The following is an 18,212-nucleotide window of genomic DNA, read 5'->3' on the forward strand; positions in this document are numbered from 1 at the left end:
GGGAGGAGCTGGCAGTGGAAGGCCCCCGGAAAGAGCTGGCCACGGCTGGTGAAGAAGCCGCTCACCTCGTACTCTGGCTCATCATCGCCTGCTTTGGTGGCATTCTTGTCCCCAGCATCGGCCCCCACAGGCTCAGGTGTGGTAGCCACAGTGGGGGATGCGGGGTCAGTGGGCTGCTGCACAGCAGGAGGGCTGGCCTCCTCCACCTTCTGAGACTCCCCGGGCCCCTGGTTTTCTTCCACAGCATTCATTCCTGCAATGACCTTGGCTTTCTTCTCAGCCTGGGGAAACAAAAAACAAAAAGTCACCTTGACCTCTCCAGGAATTAGCAAGGCCACCTGACACTCAAGGGGACCATGTTTGACAAAACCTGGGACAGTGACAGACGGTCAAGGGCTGGAGAGAACCAACCAGCTGCCTTGCCATGAAAAATGGAAAGATTTGAAGTAGAGAGGTGAACTCAAATCACGCAATTCCAGCCTTCTTTTCTGCCTTTTAGGAAACCTTCCTCCCAGATCTAATCTTCCTCAATCTCATCAGCATATCAGTTGCCTACCCTATGATATGGATATGTTAATTCTTTTTTTTTTTTTTTTTTTTTGAGACAGAGTCTCACTCTTTCACCCAGGCTGGAGTGCAGTGGTGCAATCTCGGCTCACTGCAACCTCTGCTTCCTGGGTTCAAGCGATTCTCCTGTGTCAGCCTCCCAATTAGCTGGGATTACAGGCATGCACCACCACACCCAGCTAATTTTTGTATTTTTAGTAGAGACAGGGTTTCACCATATCGGCCAGGCTGGTCTCTAACTCCTGACCTCAGGTGATATGCCCGCCTCGGCCTCCCAAAGTGCTGGGATTACAGGCATGAGCCACCATGTCCAGCCTATGGAAATGTTAATTCTATCCAAGTATTAGTCAGGCACTATTGTTTAGACACAGATATTGGTTCCACCTTCTCCTATCTTAATCAAGACTAAGATCTTCAGCCAGGCATATGCCTGTAATCCCAGTTACTGAGCAGGGAGGATCACTTGAGCCCAGGAGTTCAAGACCAGCCTGGGCAATATAGCAAGACCCTGTCACCAAAAATTAAAGAAGCAGGGTGGACCCTCTCTTCTTCGCCACAATTTCTCTGGGCAATCAATCCCTCCTATTCCTGGTTTCCAGGCCACAATTCTAGTTTTGTGCTGTCTGCTGATGATGAAATCACTGCTCTGGGTTTAAAAAGCCCATCTCCCCCAGCACATGCTCAAACACCATAGGAAGCTCCCCAAGAGCCGCCTGTTCCCATGCTCAGACGCCATGTTGGAGTTCTTATGGATCACACCCAATGTGTATTGTTACCAGATTCGACCCCTTCTATGTGCACCCTTCAGATCCATAAATACATGTATTCATTCAGTTATTTACTGAGCAGGCACTATAGACCAGGCGTGCTCTCTGCCATCCCACCAACAAATTAATAAGCCAAACCCCAGTTATTCTCCCATTGCACAGCCTCCATCCTTTCACCGTATCACACTCGTCTTTCAGGCTACGATCCACGCGCCCATTCCTTCTCACAACCCGCTCCAGGATCCCTACAAAGGAGAATGAAATCCTTGATACTTAGCTCTGAGAACCATTAGCCTTTTACTGAATCTAGGAAACACGGCTCTCAGACTTCAAGGCTCTGCACCCATTTCCACCATACCAGATTCAGAGGGGAGAAAACCCCATTTTCTACATGCCTTTCAAAAGAGCTCCCCCAGGGGCCTAGAGCTGCAAATGCAAACCCATCCTCAAGGGTAAAGAGGATAAGCAAGCAACCTGGAGTAGGAAGAGCTCTCATCTGAAGTTGGAGCCTCTACATTCCTGTCGGAGGCTCACAACCAGCAGCAGTCCTTTCTGGTAGGAGTTGCTCCAACATAAAAAGGCACTTGAGCGGAAGGATTTCTGGTAAGCTTTTCTGACCTGTTTAAGAATCTGGTGTATATAGGGACCAATGATTCCCAGGACTCTCCCAAAGCCTGTCAGTGGACCCCCCAGATCCAAGGGTCCCAGGTTAGGAACCTTTGTTTGAAGCTCAGTGGTCCAACGTATTGTCTTATAGATTCATTTAATTTCACTGAGTCTTCAAGTCTTTGCCTCCAAGCCACAGACCAAATCTGTGTCTTATGGCGATTCCGAAAACACTGAAGATGTTAAATCCTAGTTTTTCCTCTGACTCAACAAATTCTAAAACAGGATAATGCATCTTTTGCCCCCAACCCCCAAACAGCTGGGAAAATGAGCTCATGGATGGCGGAATGAGCTCACGGATCGGACCGCGGGGGTGGAAGAATGTGGAGTAATTGCTCATCGCTCCCTAGTCCCACTCTCACCTGGCCAAAACTCTGCCCTCCCCTTCCTACTATCAATTAGCCATCGCCTCCTCCCATAGAGAAGGTGCACTGAAGTGTGGACCCCGCTATGGGGGAGGGTGCCTCCCTTCCTGGGATCCTCAGCTGCGTCAGTTACCCTCGCAGAGGAGCCCACACCTCGCGGCTGCTCCTCGCCCACCACGCCTTCTCAAGCTTCAGGCATGGGTGGCTGACCTAGAGTGATGCCTGGGATGATCCAAAGACCCTGTTTCCAGGCGTGGCGAGGCCCCTGAGCCAGTACAAGGTGTGCAGGTGGCAGAGGGCGGGAAGGGGAAAGGACCCGCTATCACTTCCTCGACAGCGGCAGCAGCAGGTGGGCTGGGCTGCTTCCCCAGGTCTAGGAGTCGTGCCTGACACCACCCTCAGCACTCCCCCACGGCCCCTTTGTCTCTCTTCTCAGCCCCTTCACAGCGAGTTCCTGAACATTCTTCTTCCCCCACAACTTCCCCCAGCTTGTCAGATGCCGCGCTGCGAGCTGTTCAGCATCCCCAGCCCACTTGGTGCAGAACACGCACCCGGCCCGGTGAGGGCTGGCGGAGGAGGAAGGGGCCTCCATCAGGACTGGGGCAGTGGGGTGGGGGAAGGAAGAAGGGGGTGGGTTAGCAGCGGGAGGCCTGACGAAAGGGGAAGAAGGGGCAGCCGGAGCTGGGTGGGGGAGGGGCCTCATTAGAATAGGCCTGTCTGGGGCGTACGGAAAGCACCCCTTCCCCCTGCACTCCTGTCTTCCTCCCCAGGCAAACAATAAGAGAAACAGGGGTAAACTCGAAGCTCTCCCATTTGGGCTGCAGGCCGCTCACCCCCAGGGCGGGCAGAGAAACCAGGCGGCATTCAAGAGACACCACACCATTCCCCACTCCCTGCTGGCTCACGGAAGCCCCTGGTCCTGGAGTCCGTCCAGCCTGGGAAAGCCACCGGGAACTCCGGTGACTACTGCCTCCTGTCCACTCCCATCTCCTCAGGCAGTTGTCCCGCCTCCACCTCCCCCTGCGACTGCAGCGCTTCCCATTCCAAAGGTCAGAGGTCTGAGCGCCACCGCCCCCAAGCCCATGCGGCCTTGGGCTACACTGGTGTCACAGGCCGGCCCCCTGTCAGGGTCGCACCGTGCCCTCCGCCCCCCACCACTTCTTTCTGGCGGCCTGCCCGGAGGCTTCCAGGAACTCGCAGGAGAGGAAGCTGTCCCTCTCAAGAGGCCGCAAGCTGGCAGGGCCCTGAGGAAAGCGTGGTCCCCCAGCCAGGAACGCAGGTCAACAGGGAAGTGCCAGGCACCTATCTGCCAGCTCAGCTGAAGCTGCCTCCAACCCAACTCCTGGGCTACCAACTCCGCGTGCCCCAGCCTGCAGTTACCACTGCCCGGGCTCCCAGCCGGCTGCTCTTCCTGTCCCCCGAGGGCGCCAGGTGCCACTGGAGCCCTCGAGGAGTGGGGCCTTGGGGCTCGTGGGCAGGGAGGCGGCGGGCCAGCACTAAGTCAGCATCTCCAGAACTCGGGCCAGGCCGGGACGCCCCGGCTGCTGCGGGCTGGGGAGGCATACTTGACTCTTTTCAAACCCGGAGGGCTGCGGAGATCCTCCCACCGGCCCTGCCGCCTCCCCGCCCCCGGTCTCCCCGGGGCTCCGTCCAGGAACCTACCCATAAGGCCAGGTGCAGCCCCTCTGCAGTCGCGCTCAGGTGTGAGCCCCGGCCCTGAAGCTCTGGAAGTAGCTGCCCGTCTGGGGGGAGGGGAAGGGGGCGATGGGGCTGGGGGCGGAGGGGGCCACTGGGAGGGGAGGGGGGCGGCGGGGGGGGAGGGAGGGAACATTTTCTTTGTCTAGGACTCCAGGTCACGTGGGCCCCGCTGGAGGGCCTGGTTGGCTGCGAGCGGCCCGGGGAGGGGGCCGGCGCTCCGACGCTGGCGCTGGGCCAACCCCTCTCCTCCGGTCCGAGGGGCGCGGGGCCGGGGGGCGAGGCCGTTCCCCGCCCGTTCCCAGGGCCCGCCCAGGCCGGGCTGCAGGGAGCGCCCCGCCTCCGGGAAGACCGCCCGGCCCCTCCCCCAGCTCTGGAAGAGATTAGCGCGGGGCCGGGGGGCCGGTAGGGGAGGGAAGGGGCTGCTCCCGAGCCGCCTGCCCGGAGGGAGCCGGGAGTCCGGGCGAAAGCAAGCCGGAGCTTTCGGACGGCCTGGGAGAGCCGGGAGAAAGTTGTGAAAAGTGAGTTTCTCAGAAGCACAACCAAAAAAAAAAAGAAAAAAAAGAAAAAGCTTACAGATAGGAGGCCCAGGAAGCTGTAGGAAAACTCAGCACACAGACGGAGAGTGACAGCAGGCGCGCGCAGACATTGGGAGCGCTCCAGATCGGGGATGTTTGGGGGGGCTCCCGCATCCACACTACAGGTGAATAGAGAAGCAGAGGGGCCTCAAAAAGCGCGGCGTGAGGAGGTCAGGCTTCGAGTCCCAGGGCCCCTACGTCACTCCGGGCCTTCCCTGGATTTCTCATTTTCCTGTTTGCAAGGTTGGTCGCGGCGAGGGCGCTCCTTCAGAAAGTTCAGCAATTCCTTCATTCCCAGGCTCAAACATCTGCAGATCGAGAAGACCTGACTCCTCTCCTGGGGCCTCCAGGTGCGGCCTCCAGGTGCAGCCTCCGCCATTTCAAGCTTCCTCCTCTTGAACAAAGGCACCTACCCCCAAGGCAGACGCAGTCCCCACCCACAGCCCTCCATTACGTTGGCTGTAGGATCAGATAAAGAAAGAGACCCTGTTGGCTCTGCCCTCCAGGGGTTGAAGATTCCACTAGACTTGGAGAAATATGAAAAGATCACTGTAAAACAAACATATGTAAAGGTAACTATGCCACAAATACCAAGTAGAAAAAAATGGGCGGCATGGATGACAAAAGAGGTTAGAGGTGAGTTCCAGGTGAGCAGACTGGGCCTGGAGGCTGGATCGGACTTGGAATGAGGTGAGATGGGTGGGATGAGCAAGAGCTGCCAGGCTGGGGAGGAAGGAGACCCTCGCCCACCTCCACCCTCCCAGTACACGACAGGGCAAGGTAATGGCAAGCCTTCAGGTGCGTCTGTGGGTATATTCTGTAGCAGGGAAGAATAACCGCAGGTTTTCTGACAAGATGAATGAGTATTTTGGAAAGATCAGCCTAGTTTCAGTTGGCAAGATGAATTAGAAGGAAGAACCGAGGAACTGGAGGAAAATGCTCCCAACAGCAGAGGGCTATTTGGGCAGCGGCACTTGTTAGAAGATCTGGACTTGGCCGGGCGTGGTAGCTCATGCCTGTAATCCCAGCACTTTGGGAGACCGAGGCAGGCGGATCATGAGGTCAGGAGTTTGAGACTGGCCTGACCAACATGGTGAAAACTTGTCTCTACTAAAAATACAAAAATTAGCCTGGCGTGGTGGCGTGCGCCTGTAATCCCAGCTACCTGGGAGGCCGAGGCAGGTGAATCGCTTCAACCTAGGAGGTGGAGGTTGCAGTGAGCCGAGATTGTGTCACTGCACTCCAGCCTGGGCGACAGAGTGAGACTCTGTCTTAAAAAAAAAAAAAAAAAAAAGATCTGGACTTCAGTTCTGTTTCCACCACCATGACCTTAAACAAGTCACTTAACCCCCAAGAAATCTGTTGTCTCATCTGCAAAACAGGAGTGATGACATCAGCCCTCTTGGGCCATGGAATGCCAGCATCCCCTAATGACAATGAGACAACTCCCTAGGTGCCTGGCTCCCAGCCTCAGTCACCTGGGACATACAGGTGCTGGTATAATGAAGTCATAAGATGTGCAGTGAGGGAGCCTCCCCTCCCCCCGAGGGCCATCAGAGCAAGCAAACCCTGAAGAGCAAGGACCCCAAACCAGAGAGCCTTCTACTTAAAAGACTTGGGTACAGAGTCCCCCAACCCTGAGACCCAGAATCCATACAGCTAGGAAAAGAAGCTATTCGAAAACCAAGCAAACAAAAACACAGGCCCTCTTCTGTTCCAACCCATCTTTCAACACAACTAAGGTATTTGCCTAGTACACATTTCCGGGGCTCCCCAAGCGGAAGTGAGAAGCCCAGAATTTGTCCCTCTTGCCTGCTCCCAACCTTTAGGGAATGCAGTATGACTTGCTTCGCTGCTTCTCTCACTGATACCTCTTCTGCATCCATGCCGGTCAATGGGCCTGAGAACTCATTTCAGGCATCCTCTCAAAAGAAGTTTCTGGTTCTGGCTTGGCGGCCTTTTTCAGACACTGTCTCACGTATGATACCCGCTCTTCCATTATAACGTGGCTAAACACCTTAGACTCCACATTCTGTGGTCCTGGGACATCAGACTGCAATGATGCCATGTGTGTAGCAAGGACTCAAAGTGTCAGAACTGGTCAGAACTGTTCACTTTCTCTTGGCCCACATACTAAGTAGCTGTTCCCTCCTGCCATCAAACTTCCTTATTCTCATCCTTTAGCATTAAAGTCAAATCTTACCTCTTCCACACAACTTCCCAACAAGCTAAAGGAAGCCTAGGCTCAAAGGTGTCCCCTTAACAACCCAGAGCATCTTCTTTCCCTCTCCTGTAACTATGCAGACAGGAAACACTGCCTTTTCTAGACTGAGTCACTTAAACAGAGATGTGTCTTCTTTGTGGTCAATGCACAGAGTCACACCCCAAAGCAGAAGAGACCCCAAGATCTAGAGGAGGGGAGATTTTACTAAAAGGAAAAATCCCCTTACTAAGATGGGGCAATCATCAAGGATCCTCAGGTCACACGTGCTCTTGAGCTTCCAAAGTAAACCTCCCTGGCAGTTTACCAGATACGTCTTTTGATTGAGTTAAAGACAGTCAACTCAAATACCAGCATCATGTAAAATAAGCCATGTTTTTGGATTTGTAATAAAAGTATGTTGAAAGGAGGAACTCCTGGACGAAAAGAAAATATGCTGGATGTCAAGAGCCTAAAAGAGGTGCTGGAAAGGAAGTATCCAGTGTGGTCCAACGGAGAGAGTGACCTGAGAATGATGGCACAGTTCCTGTTTGGTGGGCAGACAACAGTGATCCCATAGGCTTCCAAAGCCCAATAAAAATACCTCTGAAGGACATCTCTCTGCCCTGATCCCATATTCATCAAGCAAACTTCCAATTTTAATTACATTTTCCAATGACTCTGATACCAGTACGTTGGCAGAAAACAGCAGGACAAGTATTATGATCTGTGTGGTGAGGACATGTCCTGTTATCAGTTGGTAAATCTAACATTCTGGGGTGCATCACTCTCCTGGGTCTTTGAAGAGTCATGATCATAAGTGTGTTAATGTGACTTTCCAGCCTCAAAGAACTGAGACGAGACACTAGGCCATCACGATACTTCTCCAAAGAGCAGCAATGCCTGGAGCTCATGCCTGACGTTTTACTCAAAGTTCAGTGCTCTGTGGCATGCTCTATCATAAAATCCAGTTCTGGCAGGATAAGGGTAGATGATGTTGCTGCCATCCCACAGGACATTTACCATGTGAGTCTCTCTACTCTGAATCAGAGAAGCCATGGTCCCTATAAAGCCATCTGCAAAGCAACACATATGAAGTCACTGCATGTTTTCCACCCCACACATATTCCCACCAACCCCAAGACCAGGGAGACTTTATCCAGACAAAAAGAGAGGTCAGGATGGATGTCTGTTCTGAACCTGTCCTCCTCCCACCTACAGCTCAAAAGCCTCAATGCCAATCAGTCAACACTCTGCGTGACATTCTAGGCCCCCACGAATCTGGAGGCCTCCGTGTGATATCATGAAGCCCACGCTTTGCCCGCCCACTTGCTATTCCTCATGCTGTTCCTTCTTCCTGGAAGGCTCCTCCCCTTCAACTTTCACCACCAAAACCCTGCATATCTTTCTACACCAGTCTGCCAGTGACCTCCACCATGAAAGTTCCTCTAGCCCTGCACTGTCCAGGACAGCAGTTACTGGCTGCATGTGTCTATTTGAATTAAATACAAATTAAAATTTAGTTCCTCAGTCACACTGGCCACATTCCAAGTGTCCAAGAGCCACATGTGGCTGGAGGCTACTGAATTGCAAGGCACAGATTTTAGAACATTGCCATCATCCCAGAAAGTTCTTTTGACAGTGCTGCCCTGGCCCCTCATCCTTATCCTCCCCTCCTGTCCCTTTCTCCTTTACAAGATTAAATATTCCTACAGGGCAGGGACTGGACCTCATTCACCTTCGTATGGAAGCAGTGTGGGCTAGAGCATCTTGCCCAAAATAGAAGATTAAAACTGTTTGCTGAAATGAATGCAATGTTGTCTCAGGAACCGTAGACAAGAATTCTAATCGTTGCTAAGAGGTCCCAGTCTAGGGCTCCCAAAAGAGGCCGAGAATCTTTGTTTTCCTATTCCCTTGCAATCCATATGGAGGTTGCAAGCAAATGACCAGGACTGGGCTGCTGGCAGTGAAGCTAAAAATAGCCATGGAGCCAACAGCATGGAGTTAGCAGGACTTGTTGCTAAGGAGACCAGTCGCAGAGAGAGCAACTAAGCAGGGGGAAGGTGTCAGATGTGCACCCGGAGAGCAGAGGGGTCCAAAGGCTCGCACCTAGCGGTGTTCTGCCTTCTGGCAGCTCCTGGTTGATGCTCTAAGTGGGGCAAATGTTCCCCCTGTCCCTCCGTAACCCATCTCCATGGAAACCACCAGGACTGGGGTGAAGTACCAGCCCCTGGAAGGGAGGCCTCTGCCTGGAGCTTGTTGTTATGGCAACATCCCCCCTTCCTGTCACTCTCTCTCTCCTGGCTTCTCTGAAGGAGAAAGGTGGGGGTCTGGTCTTGGCTTAGCCAGCATGACCAGGAAACACCCGCTTCCTGACAAGACTAGCCTGTAAGGGGCTCTCCAGAAGCTCCTGGAAGCCCGGAGAGGCAGAGCTTCCTTTCTTTTCACAAGGGCCTTGCAGATCATCTCGCCAGGAGAACCCCAGACTCACTTTGGTTTAATTGCATCTGGATCACCCAAGGAGGGCTTTAAAAATACAGATTCTTGGGCTCCACCTGTGTAGATCAGCAGGCTCAGGGTGGGGCCCAGGAATCTACTAACACCTCCCTGAGTAACTCTAATACTAGCCAGGTGTGGAAACACGGAGAGCCCTGGCTGTCTCTGTTACAAATGAGGACACTGAGGCCTAGAGAGTACCCAGCCCACCGGAAGGGTCAGAGTCATTCACTGGAGAGAAGTGGTCTGGAGAGAGGAGGGGTAGCAGAAGGAGATGGAGGTCAGCTCCCTCAGGGCATGCGCCCCAGGTGAGCCCCTCCTCTGGGCCTTTCCCGCGTGCTCCCTGTTCAAGCACAACCTGCTACTGTTGGATGCTGGACTGTGATTTCAAACCAAAGCCCCTGACAAGCTGCCCCCTGTGGTGGAATGCAGAAGGTAGGGGGCTAGGAGTCTGGTTCTCAGAGTAGCCCAGGCAGATGATTTGGGCTGAAAGAGAAATCCATCCTCCTGAAGAAAAGCAAAAGGGTCACCATGGCAACTGCAGTGTGCTGCCTGGTTGGGCTCTATGCCATCACCCCAAACCTGGGCCCTGAAGCAGAACCTCCTCCCTGAGTCTGGGGAGAGGAACAGCATTTGGGCAAATGCGGTCGGGCAGGGGCACCCCTCTAACCCCTGCACTGACCAGTCTAGTTTTAGAACCTGTAAGGGAACTGTGCTTTATCCTGGGAGCCTGCCTGAAGCTCACCTAAACACCGGATAGGATTGGTCGGTCCTTAGTACCTGCAATAGGTAGACTTGGGGGAAGGGAAGCAAAGAGGTGCAAGAGCTAGTAGACACGATGGGGCTCTAGGCTTCTGTTACTCACAGCCTAACTGTGTACCCAAGACCCACCACACATGAAACCACAGCCCTCATTCAAGACAGCATGCAATTAGATGGTAAATTATGTGGTAGGGATGCTTTCTACATGTGCCGAAGGAACTCAGAGGCGGCTGGGATCAGTGAAGGCAGGAAGACTCAAGGGAAGATGAAAGAGCAGAAACTAGGAATGGGCACAACCTCCCAGGTTTTTCAGACAGGAATGGCCAGATCTAGGGGGCATCTGCAACTGCATGAGCTTCCTGGCAGATGAAGGGCAGGAATGAAAAGCACAAGCACAGCCTTAGGGTATTGTTAGGGAGGGGGAATGGTAAGGGGCTTTTTGCACTGACACTCTAGATGAATTCTTCTAAATCAAGAGAGGAAGATGCAGGATGGGGGAGCCCACCTACTGGAAAGGCAGTCCTTCCCTCTTGCTGATACCCTCACCTCCCCTTCTCCCCCCACCTCTATCCCAGAGCCCCTGGCTCCCTCATTCTCTCCCAGCCAACCCTACACTTCCCTAATGGTGTATGTTGGGAAGTCCCAGCCCAGCAGCTGCGCCATCAGGCTCTGAAGCTTTGGTGTCTGCCTTCCTTTTCCCTACAGCTCCGGGTCTGCCCCATAAGGGGAAGGCTTCTCCACAAACCCAGCTCTTCCTTCCTGCTCACTTCCACCCCCTATCCCGGAACTGCTGGGTCTGCACAACTCTACCAGTGACTGAGTCTGGGGCCAGGGAGCAGAGATGCCATGGCGGGGGGGGGGAGGGTGGCAGTGCCCCATGACCCTGGATCTCACATGCCCCTTACCAGGAAATTCAACTGGGAGGGGATGCCAGGTCTTCCACTGAGCAGGGTGCTGAGCAGGGCGTTTTACAGCTGATGACGAGACCTTAAATAACCCCTAGCTTCTTTGGGTCTTGGTTTCCTAACTAGCCTAATGGAATCACATGTATCTGCTAAATATTACAGATAAGATCAAAGGAAGCCAGGAGGGACTCACATTTGAGAGGTGAGGGACTTCATGACAAGTTTGCTTTAGGGACGTGTCGATGCTGTCACTTTGCTTTAGAAACTGGACCCTGGAGAAAAGTGTTAAGTTTATACTAAGAGGCGTGTGGGCCAGAAGGAACCTGGTAAACCTTAACAGCCAGGCCTGTTTTCCCCACCCTTCCCCCACCCCTTCTCCAGGCTCCGGGGGTCAAAGGGAGGGGCCTAAAGGAGCCGCATTCAGATTCAGGCATGCAGACCCTCTCAAGTTTCAGGGTCCAAAGAGAAGACTCCAGAGGATCCCAGCAGACAGGCATTGCGGTAACTATTGCTGAAAACAGCGGGAACCCTGCCATCTCCATCCGAAAGGAAACATTTAAATTCCTGTACCAAGTCCTTTCCGGTCTTTTCCCCCAAACCCTGTTTGGAAACTGTTCCCTAGGTCTGCCGCCTTAGAGTCCGTACTTCTTCCTTGCTTGTTATTCAAGATTAGACTGGCAACCCAGGCCATATCAATCACCCGTGCTGGGCACATCACTAAATTCCCAACGTGATTAACCTGGCCCAGGTAGTCATGTTTAAGCAAAATGTGCAGAGAGGCCCCCACTGCCAATGTAGGTGATACAATAACTACATCTACCGATACATCTGTGTGGGACTCATCTGTGCCAGATTTGGTTTACTTCTAATCATCTGAAGCTTGGTGGTTTTCAAGCTGTAGTAAGTCCCAGAATCATCTGGGGGGCTGGCTAGAAAATCAGACCTACAGGTACTGCCCCAGAGCTTCTGCTCCAGGAGTGTGCCTTTTTAATGCACTGCCCAGGTGGTTCTGGTGGGATAGCACACAATCCCACCCTTTGAGAAACACTGAAGTCTAAGAGCATCTTTGGTATATAAGCAAGTTCATTCAATTCTTGTTTTTTTTTTTGTTTGTTTGTTTGTTTTTTGCCTCACAAAGCTGCCTTTCCAATAGCATCTAGCATCAAATATACAGGCAGCTGAGCTGTTATTCCTGTTTTTGCTCAATCCATCTGAGTTGCAAGTGAAAATAATATTTATACTGCCCACCATTCATGGACTAAAGAGGAACAGGGAAGAGCTGTGGCATCTGTAGAGTTGCTATTGAAGAATGGCAAGTCAGAAAAATGGTAACATTCACACGCACACTTGCGCGCACACACACACACACACCATGCAGTTGGCCTGGGACAGAGTGCCGACTGAGAGGTGAAGGATGCGGGGTGGCCGCAGGGAGTTGATGGAAGTCAGAAAGGGCTCCACAGAGGACGTGGCGGCACGTGCCTGTAATCCCAGCTACTTGGGAAGCTGAGGTGGGAGGATCACTTGAGCCCAAGAGTTCCAGGCTGAAGTGAGCTACGATCAGAGCATGCCACTGCACTCCAGCCTGGGCGACAGAGCAAGACTCTGTCTCAAAAATTAACATAGCCCCAGCGTGATGGCTCACGTCTGTAATTCCAGCACTTTGGGAGACCAAGGTGGGCAGATCACTTGAGGTCAGGAGTTCGAGACCAGCCTGGCCAACATGGTGAAAACTCATCTCTACTAAAAATACAAAAATTAGCCAGAGGTGGCCAGGTATGGTGGCTCATGCCTGTAATCCCAGCACTTTGGGAGTCCGAGGTGGGTGGATCACCTGAGGTCAGGAGTTTGAGACCAGCCTTGCCAACATCTCTACTAAAATTACAAAAATTAGCTAGGCGTGGCAGCACGTGCCTGTAGTCCCAGTTACTCGGAAGGCTGAGGCAGGAGAATCACTTGAACCAGGGAGTCAGAGGTTGTAGTGAGCCGAAATTGTGCCACTGCACTCCAGCCTGGCGACAGAGACTCTGTCTCAAAAAGAAAAAAAACCTGTCCCCATGGACACCAATCTGCTGGCTTCTCAAAAGCAGCTTATCCAAACCCTCACTCAAAAATCCACCCCCTCCTAAGAGAAAATGTCTTAATGACCTTGGGGTAGACAGATAATTCTGAGAGATAACACACACAAACTGACCAATAAAAGAAAAAAATGGGTAAGTTGGACTTTATTAAAAACTTCTGCTCATCAGAATACATAAGAAAATGAAAAGTTCACTCCATCATCCTGCCTCAAACCTGCTCTTCCTCCAGGATTCTCTAGCTCAGATAATGAACCCTGTCCCCAGCCCCAGCCCCCGATACCAGGCAAATATTTCCCTCCCCTCCAACCAGGACCAGTTCTAGCAATTCTTTCAAGTCTGCCTCTCATTACCTCAACCCTCAATCAAGGCCAAATGTAATGTTCTCCTACCTGGTCCTGCTTCTAAACTTCCCCTCTCTGGGGAATCCTTACCATCCTGCCAGGTTATCTTCCTAAACTGCATGTCCAATTCTCTTCCACCCCTGCTCTCCACTGCACAACGAAGCCTAAATTTCTCGCTATAGCAGGAAGACCCTTGAGGATGTGACCACCTTGCTTTCTAGTTCTCTCTCTTCTTACCCATCCTCCCTAAGCCCTGCACCCTATTGCCAGATCTACTATTCCCTAAACAACCCAAAAGTGCCTCCTTCTCTTTGCCCTCAGTCGTTCCTTTTCCTGAAATGCCTTCCTCCTCTTTTACACTTTTAATTAATTAATTAAGTAATTTATTTATTTATTTGAGACAGTATCTCACTCTGTCACCCAGGCTGGAGTCCAGTGGCATGATCACGGCTCACTGCAGCCTCGACCTCAGCCTCCTGAGTAGCTGGGACCACTGGCACACAACACCATGCCCAGCTAATTAAATTTTTTTTTTTTTTTGTAGAGAGGGGGTCTGGCCACGTTGCCCAGGCTGGTCTTGAACTGCTGGGCTCAAGCGATCCTCCCACTTTGGTCTCCCAAAGTGCTGGGATTACACTGCACCCAGCCTCTTTTGCACTTACTGAAATTCTCAAAGGATGCCTGCCTCCTCCAGGAAGCTTCTCTCATGCTCCTTTATGATTCATGTTGGGCTCTTATTACACAGGAGCACAGAGCAAGCCCCACGCTCTGCCTGCCACTGAGGCTTGTTGGGAACATTCCTGACTCCTCCACTTGACAATATCTGCCTCTGGGACAGGGACTGTATCCAACTGGTCTCCCCCAACCCCACCACTAGCATAGTATATGTGTATTTACTAAGTACAGAATTACTAAGCAATAAGTAGTAAGTACTGAGGTTCATTAACTCCTTTAACTAGTGTACTCGCCCCTTAATAAAGTGGCACAGAGGGCTCTGGCAGACCACCCCATACTTGAACATCCCACGGCCTCCCTGACAAGCAGTCTGGTTTTTAAAGCAGAGAGAATATTGGCCATTATATTTTCTGCTTTGTCAGCCCCATAGACAGTGCTATGGGAAAGTTAAAGTTGGCCTAAATATTGGAGAAACCTTGAGGTGCTCTAGACTCCAAACTCCTAGAGGATTTCTTTGACCATCTCCCTTCAGACCCCATTCCATGCCCTTCCCCCACTGTCCCTGCCAAGCAGTCCTGTTCAGGTCAATGGCGGTACACTGCCTCTCCCTGGGCACCGCCTTCCCTGAGGTCCTTAGGTAGGGCTAGGGAGTTGCTTGCATAGTCCCTCCTTCAGTATTTCTAAAACAACCCTGCCCTGGCTACAGCACAATTCATTCATTTACTACCAACCTCTCGCAGGGGAGGGTAGGGATTCTGACTTACCTTTAAATTTGCTTCCTTAGTGTCTAGAAAATGTTGGAACATAGTAGACACCCAGACACACAAGGTGGTATCTTAAAGACTGAGCACACAGTATCTGCTCAGTAAAGGCTGGACAACCCTTTGGGTTTTTTGTTTTGTTTTGTTTTGAGACAGGGTCTCGCTCTGTCGCCCAGGCTGGAGTGTAGTGGCGCAATCTTGACTCACTGCAACCTTCACCACTCTGGCTCAAACGATTCTTGTGCCTCAGCCTTCCAAGTAGCTGGGATTACAGGCATGTGCCACTACGCCCAGCTAATTTTTGTATTTTCAGTAGAGATGGGGTTTCACCATGTTAGCCAGGCTGGTCTCGAATTCCTGGCCTCAAGTGATCCGCCCGCCTTGGCCTCCCAAAGTGTTGGGATTACAGGCGTGAGCCACTGCGCTGGATCAAAGGTTTTTTTTAAAAATAGTTTTTGGTTTTTTGTTTTTTTTGATACGGAGCCTGACTCTGTCGCCCAGGCTGGAGTGCAGTAGCGTGATCTCGGCTCACTGCAAGCTCCGCCTCCCAGGTTCACGCCATTCTCCTGGCTCAGCCTCCCACGTAGCTGGGACTAGAGTAGCTGGGACTATAGGCGCCTGCCACCACGCCTGGCTAATTTTCTGTATTTTTAGTAGAGACGGGGTTTCACTGTGTTAGCCAGGATGGTCTCGATCTCCTGACCTCGTGATGTGCCCGCCTCGGCCTCCCAAAGTGCTGGGATTACAGGCGTGAGCCACCACGCCCAGCTAAAAAGAGTTTTTATAGGCCGGGCGCGGTGGCTCAAGCCTGTAATCCCAGCACTTTGGGAGGCCGAGACGGGCGGAGAGCCGAGATCGCGCCACTGCACTCCAGCCTGGGTGACACAGCGCGAGACTCCGTCTCAAAAAAAAAAAAAAAAAAAAAGAGTTTTTATAAGGATGCTTCATGTATGTGCCTTTAGAAGAGATATATATGCGAGGTCTGAGAATTCACTCAAATATTTAATTTAGAATTTATATACAAGGTAATCTAGGTAACAAAGAGAGTGCAGATCATGATTCTAGTCTCACCCCCCAACCTGCCATGATGGAATTTTACAATCTCTGGGGTCATCTCATTTATTTCTGTCACATTATAAACCAGGAAACTAAAATGCCGAAAGCAGAAAGACCTCCTCACATCCATAGCTAAGGAGGGGCAGAAGCTGAGACGAGAAACCAGGCCTCCCAAATCTCATTCCAACATTTTCTTAATCCAGTTTCACAACATCATCCATATGGTCATGAAAAAACAGCAATTCAAGGGCAAGGGTTCAGGACCACATGAGTAGAGCTGGGAGGGGTGGTCGGGGAGGCTGAAAGGGACCCGAGCCTCCTGGCAAAGAGGCACGGGGAACAGCCCCAACAACTGCAGGCCAGGGGCGGGAAGAGCATGCGGCAGGCTGGAAAGCCAGGCCAACTCTCTCCCTCTCTTCTAAGTGCATTCTTCAATTTCATGACAATTTCCAAGCCAGGAAACCAGGAAAACTGGGAGTGTAGGTGAGTCATTTGGGTACACAATAGAAGCAAGGTGAGATTTGGAGTCTAGTCTGGCCCACTGGGCCACTCCATTAGGATACCCATGTGGCCACAACCTACTTACCTAGATACATTTTAGTTGTTTTTTTTTTATTTTTTTTTTTTTAGATGGAGTCTCGCTCTGTTGCCCAGGCTGGAGTGCAGTGGCCGGATCTCAGCTCACTGCAAGCTCCGCCTCCCGGGTTTACGCCATTCTCCTGCCTCAGCCTCCTGGAGTAGCTGGGACTACAGGCGCCCACCACCTCACCCGGCTAGTTTTTTGTATTTTTTAGTAGAGACGGGGTTTCACTGGATTAGCCAGGATAGTCTCGATCTCCTGACCTTGTGATCCGCCCGTCTCGGCCTCCCAAAGTGCTGGGATTACAGGCTTGAGCCACCGCGCCCGGCAATTTTAGTTTTCTAATAGCAAAATAGAGGTTAAAAAATACTTCTGGCCGGGCACGGTGGCTCATGCCTGTAATCCCAGCACTTTGGAGGCTGAGGCAGGCGGATCATGAGGTCAGGAGTTTGAGACCAGACTGGCCAACATGGTGAAACCCCATCCCTACTAAAAATACAAAAAATTAGCTGGGTGTGGTGGCAGGAGCCTGTAATCCTAGCTACTCGGGAGGCTGAGGCAGGAGAATCGCTTGAACCCAGGAGGCAGCAGTTGCAGTGAGCCAAGATCGCTCCACTGCACTCCAGCCTGGGTGACAGAGTGAGACTCCATCTCAAATAAAAACAAAGACAAAAAAAAAAAAGGTTTCTTATATATTAAATCCAGGTAACATGTTTTAGGATTGTGGTAAAAGCTAATGCTCCTGGCATAGTGCCTGATGTAAAGTAGGTGCTCAGTAAAGTTCAACACCCTTTCCCTGGTTCAGGCTTTGCTGTGGCCAGGAGCTGGCCCTGGGCCAGCTACTAGTCAGGCGCCTACCCCACCCTGCCTCTTTTTTTCTCACCACTAAAAAGTAGGGGTTGTTCTAAGAGCTGTTCTCTCTGTGCCCCAGAAGTGAAGAATCCGGTGCGCAACCAACCCATCTACTTACAGGACAATGGGGAGTCCCTTTGTGGCAACGTTCGTAGCCTATGGTAAAGGCCAGCCCTCGAAGTCACTACTGGTTACAGGCTGTCATGGGAGCCTCTAGAACTTGTTCAGCCTTTGGGTAAAGTATACTTGCTGTGCCTACTCCAAACATCATCCTCTCCTTCAAGGGGGATGTTATTTTTGAGGCCACCCTGCAAAAGGTCAGGTATGGCAAATAAGTGAGGAATGTCTTCCAGTCCAAATACCCTAAAGCTGCTACCCATACAGTTGGCTAATAATTTGGTTGGAGCCTTTACTGGTCTACTTTGCACTGCCATTTCTCCTGAACTAGACTAAAGCCCAGGAGATCACACCTTATTCATCTCCTCCTTCCCACAGCCTCTAGCACAAGGCCCCTTTACTTAGTAGGTGCGGAGTGACTGCTTATTAAATGGAATATGGCACAGCAGGGGGGACCTTCTGGACATTCATGGCCTGCTCTCCCCAGGGCGGACAGGAAGCACAGTCTGTTGAGACTGCAGGGTTGTAAAGTCAGAGGAGGCAACATTTGCTAAGCTCAAAGAAGCAGCAGCACAAATGGCCAATAAACATAGGAAAAGATGTTCAACCTCACTTATTATCTGGGAAATGCCAATTAAAAGCATAACAAGATACTATTTTCCCACCCATTTGACTAGCAAAATACTGATGTTGGCAAAGGTCTTCTCATACCCTGTTCACAGAAGCATAAATTGGCAGTGCCCTTTTT

At 51.6% G+C, this 18,212-nt stretch overlaps 1 protein-coding gene across 5 annotated transcripts in view; it reads right to left on the reverse strand.

The window, feature by feature from the left end:
- Positions 1-18,212, reverse strand: part of DNMT3A (DNA methyltransferase 3 alpha) — a 110,321-nt gene that overhangs the window by 14,977 nt on the left and 77,132 nt on the right. For 3 of the 5 annotated variants that reach the window (XR_003115329.1, XM_025354565.1, XM_025354564.1), the window contains exon 7: positions 66-281. Coding sequence is in view for 4 of the 5 variants with exons in the window: in XM_025354565.1 (XP_025210350.1) it covers positions 66-281 (216 nt within the window). In the remaining variant the exon portion in view is untranslated. Of the gene's footprint in view, positions 1-65; positions 282-1,511; positions 1,580-3,745; positions 3,966-4,027; positions 4,144-18,212 lie in introns of those variants that run through there. The other 2 variants (XM_025354568.1, XM_025354567.1) reach the window with 2 other exon arrangements.

This window comes from Theropithecus gelada, chromosome 13, assembly GCF_003255815.1.
Source record: "Theropithecus gelada isolate Dixy chromosome 13, Tgel_1.0, whole genome shotgun sequence".
Lineage (NCBI taxonomy): Eukaryota > Metazoa > Chordata > Mammalia > Primates > Cercopithecidae > Theropithecus > Theropithecus gelada.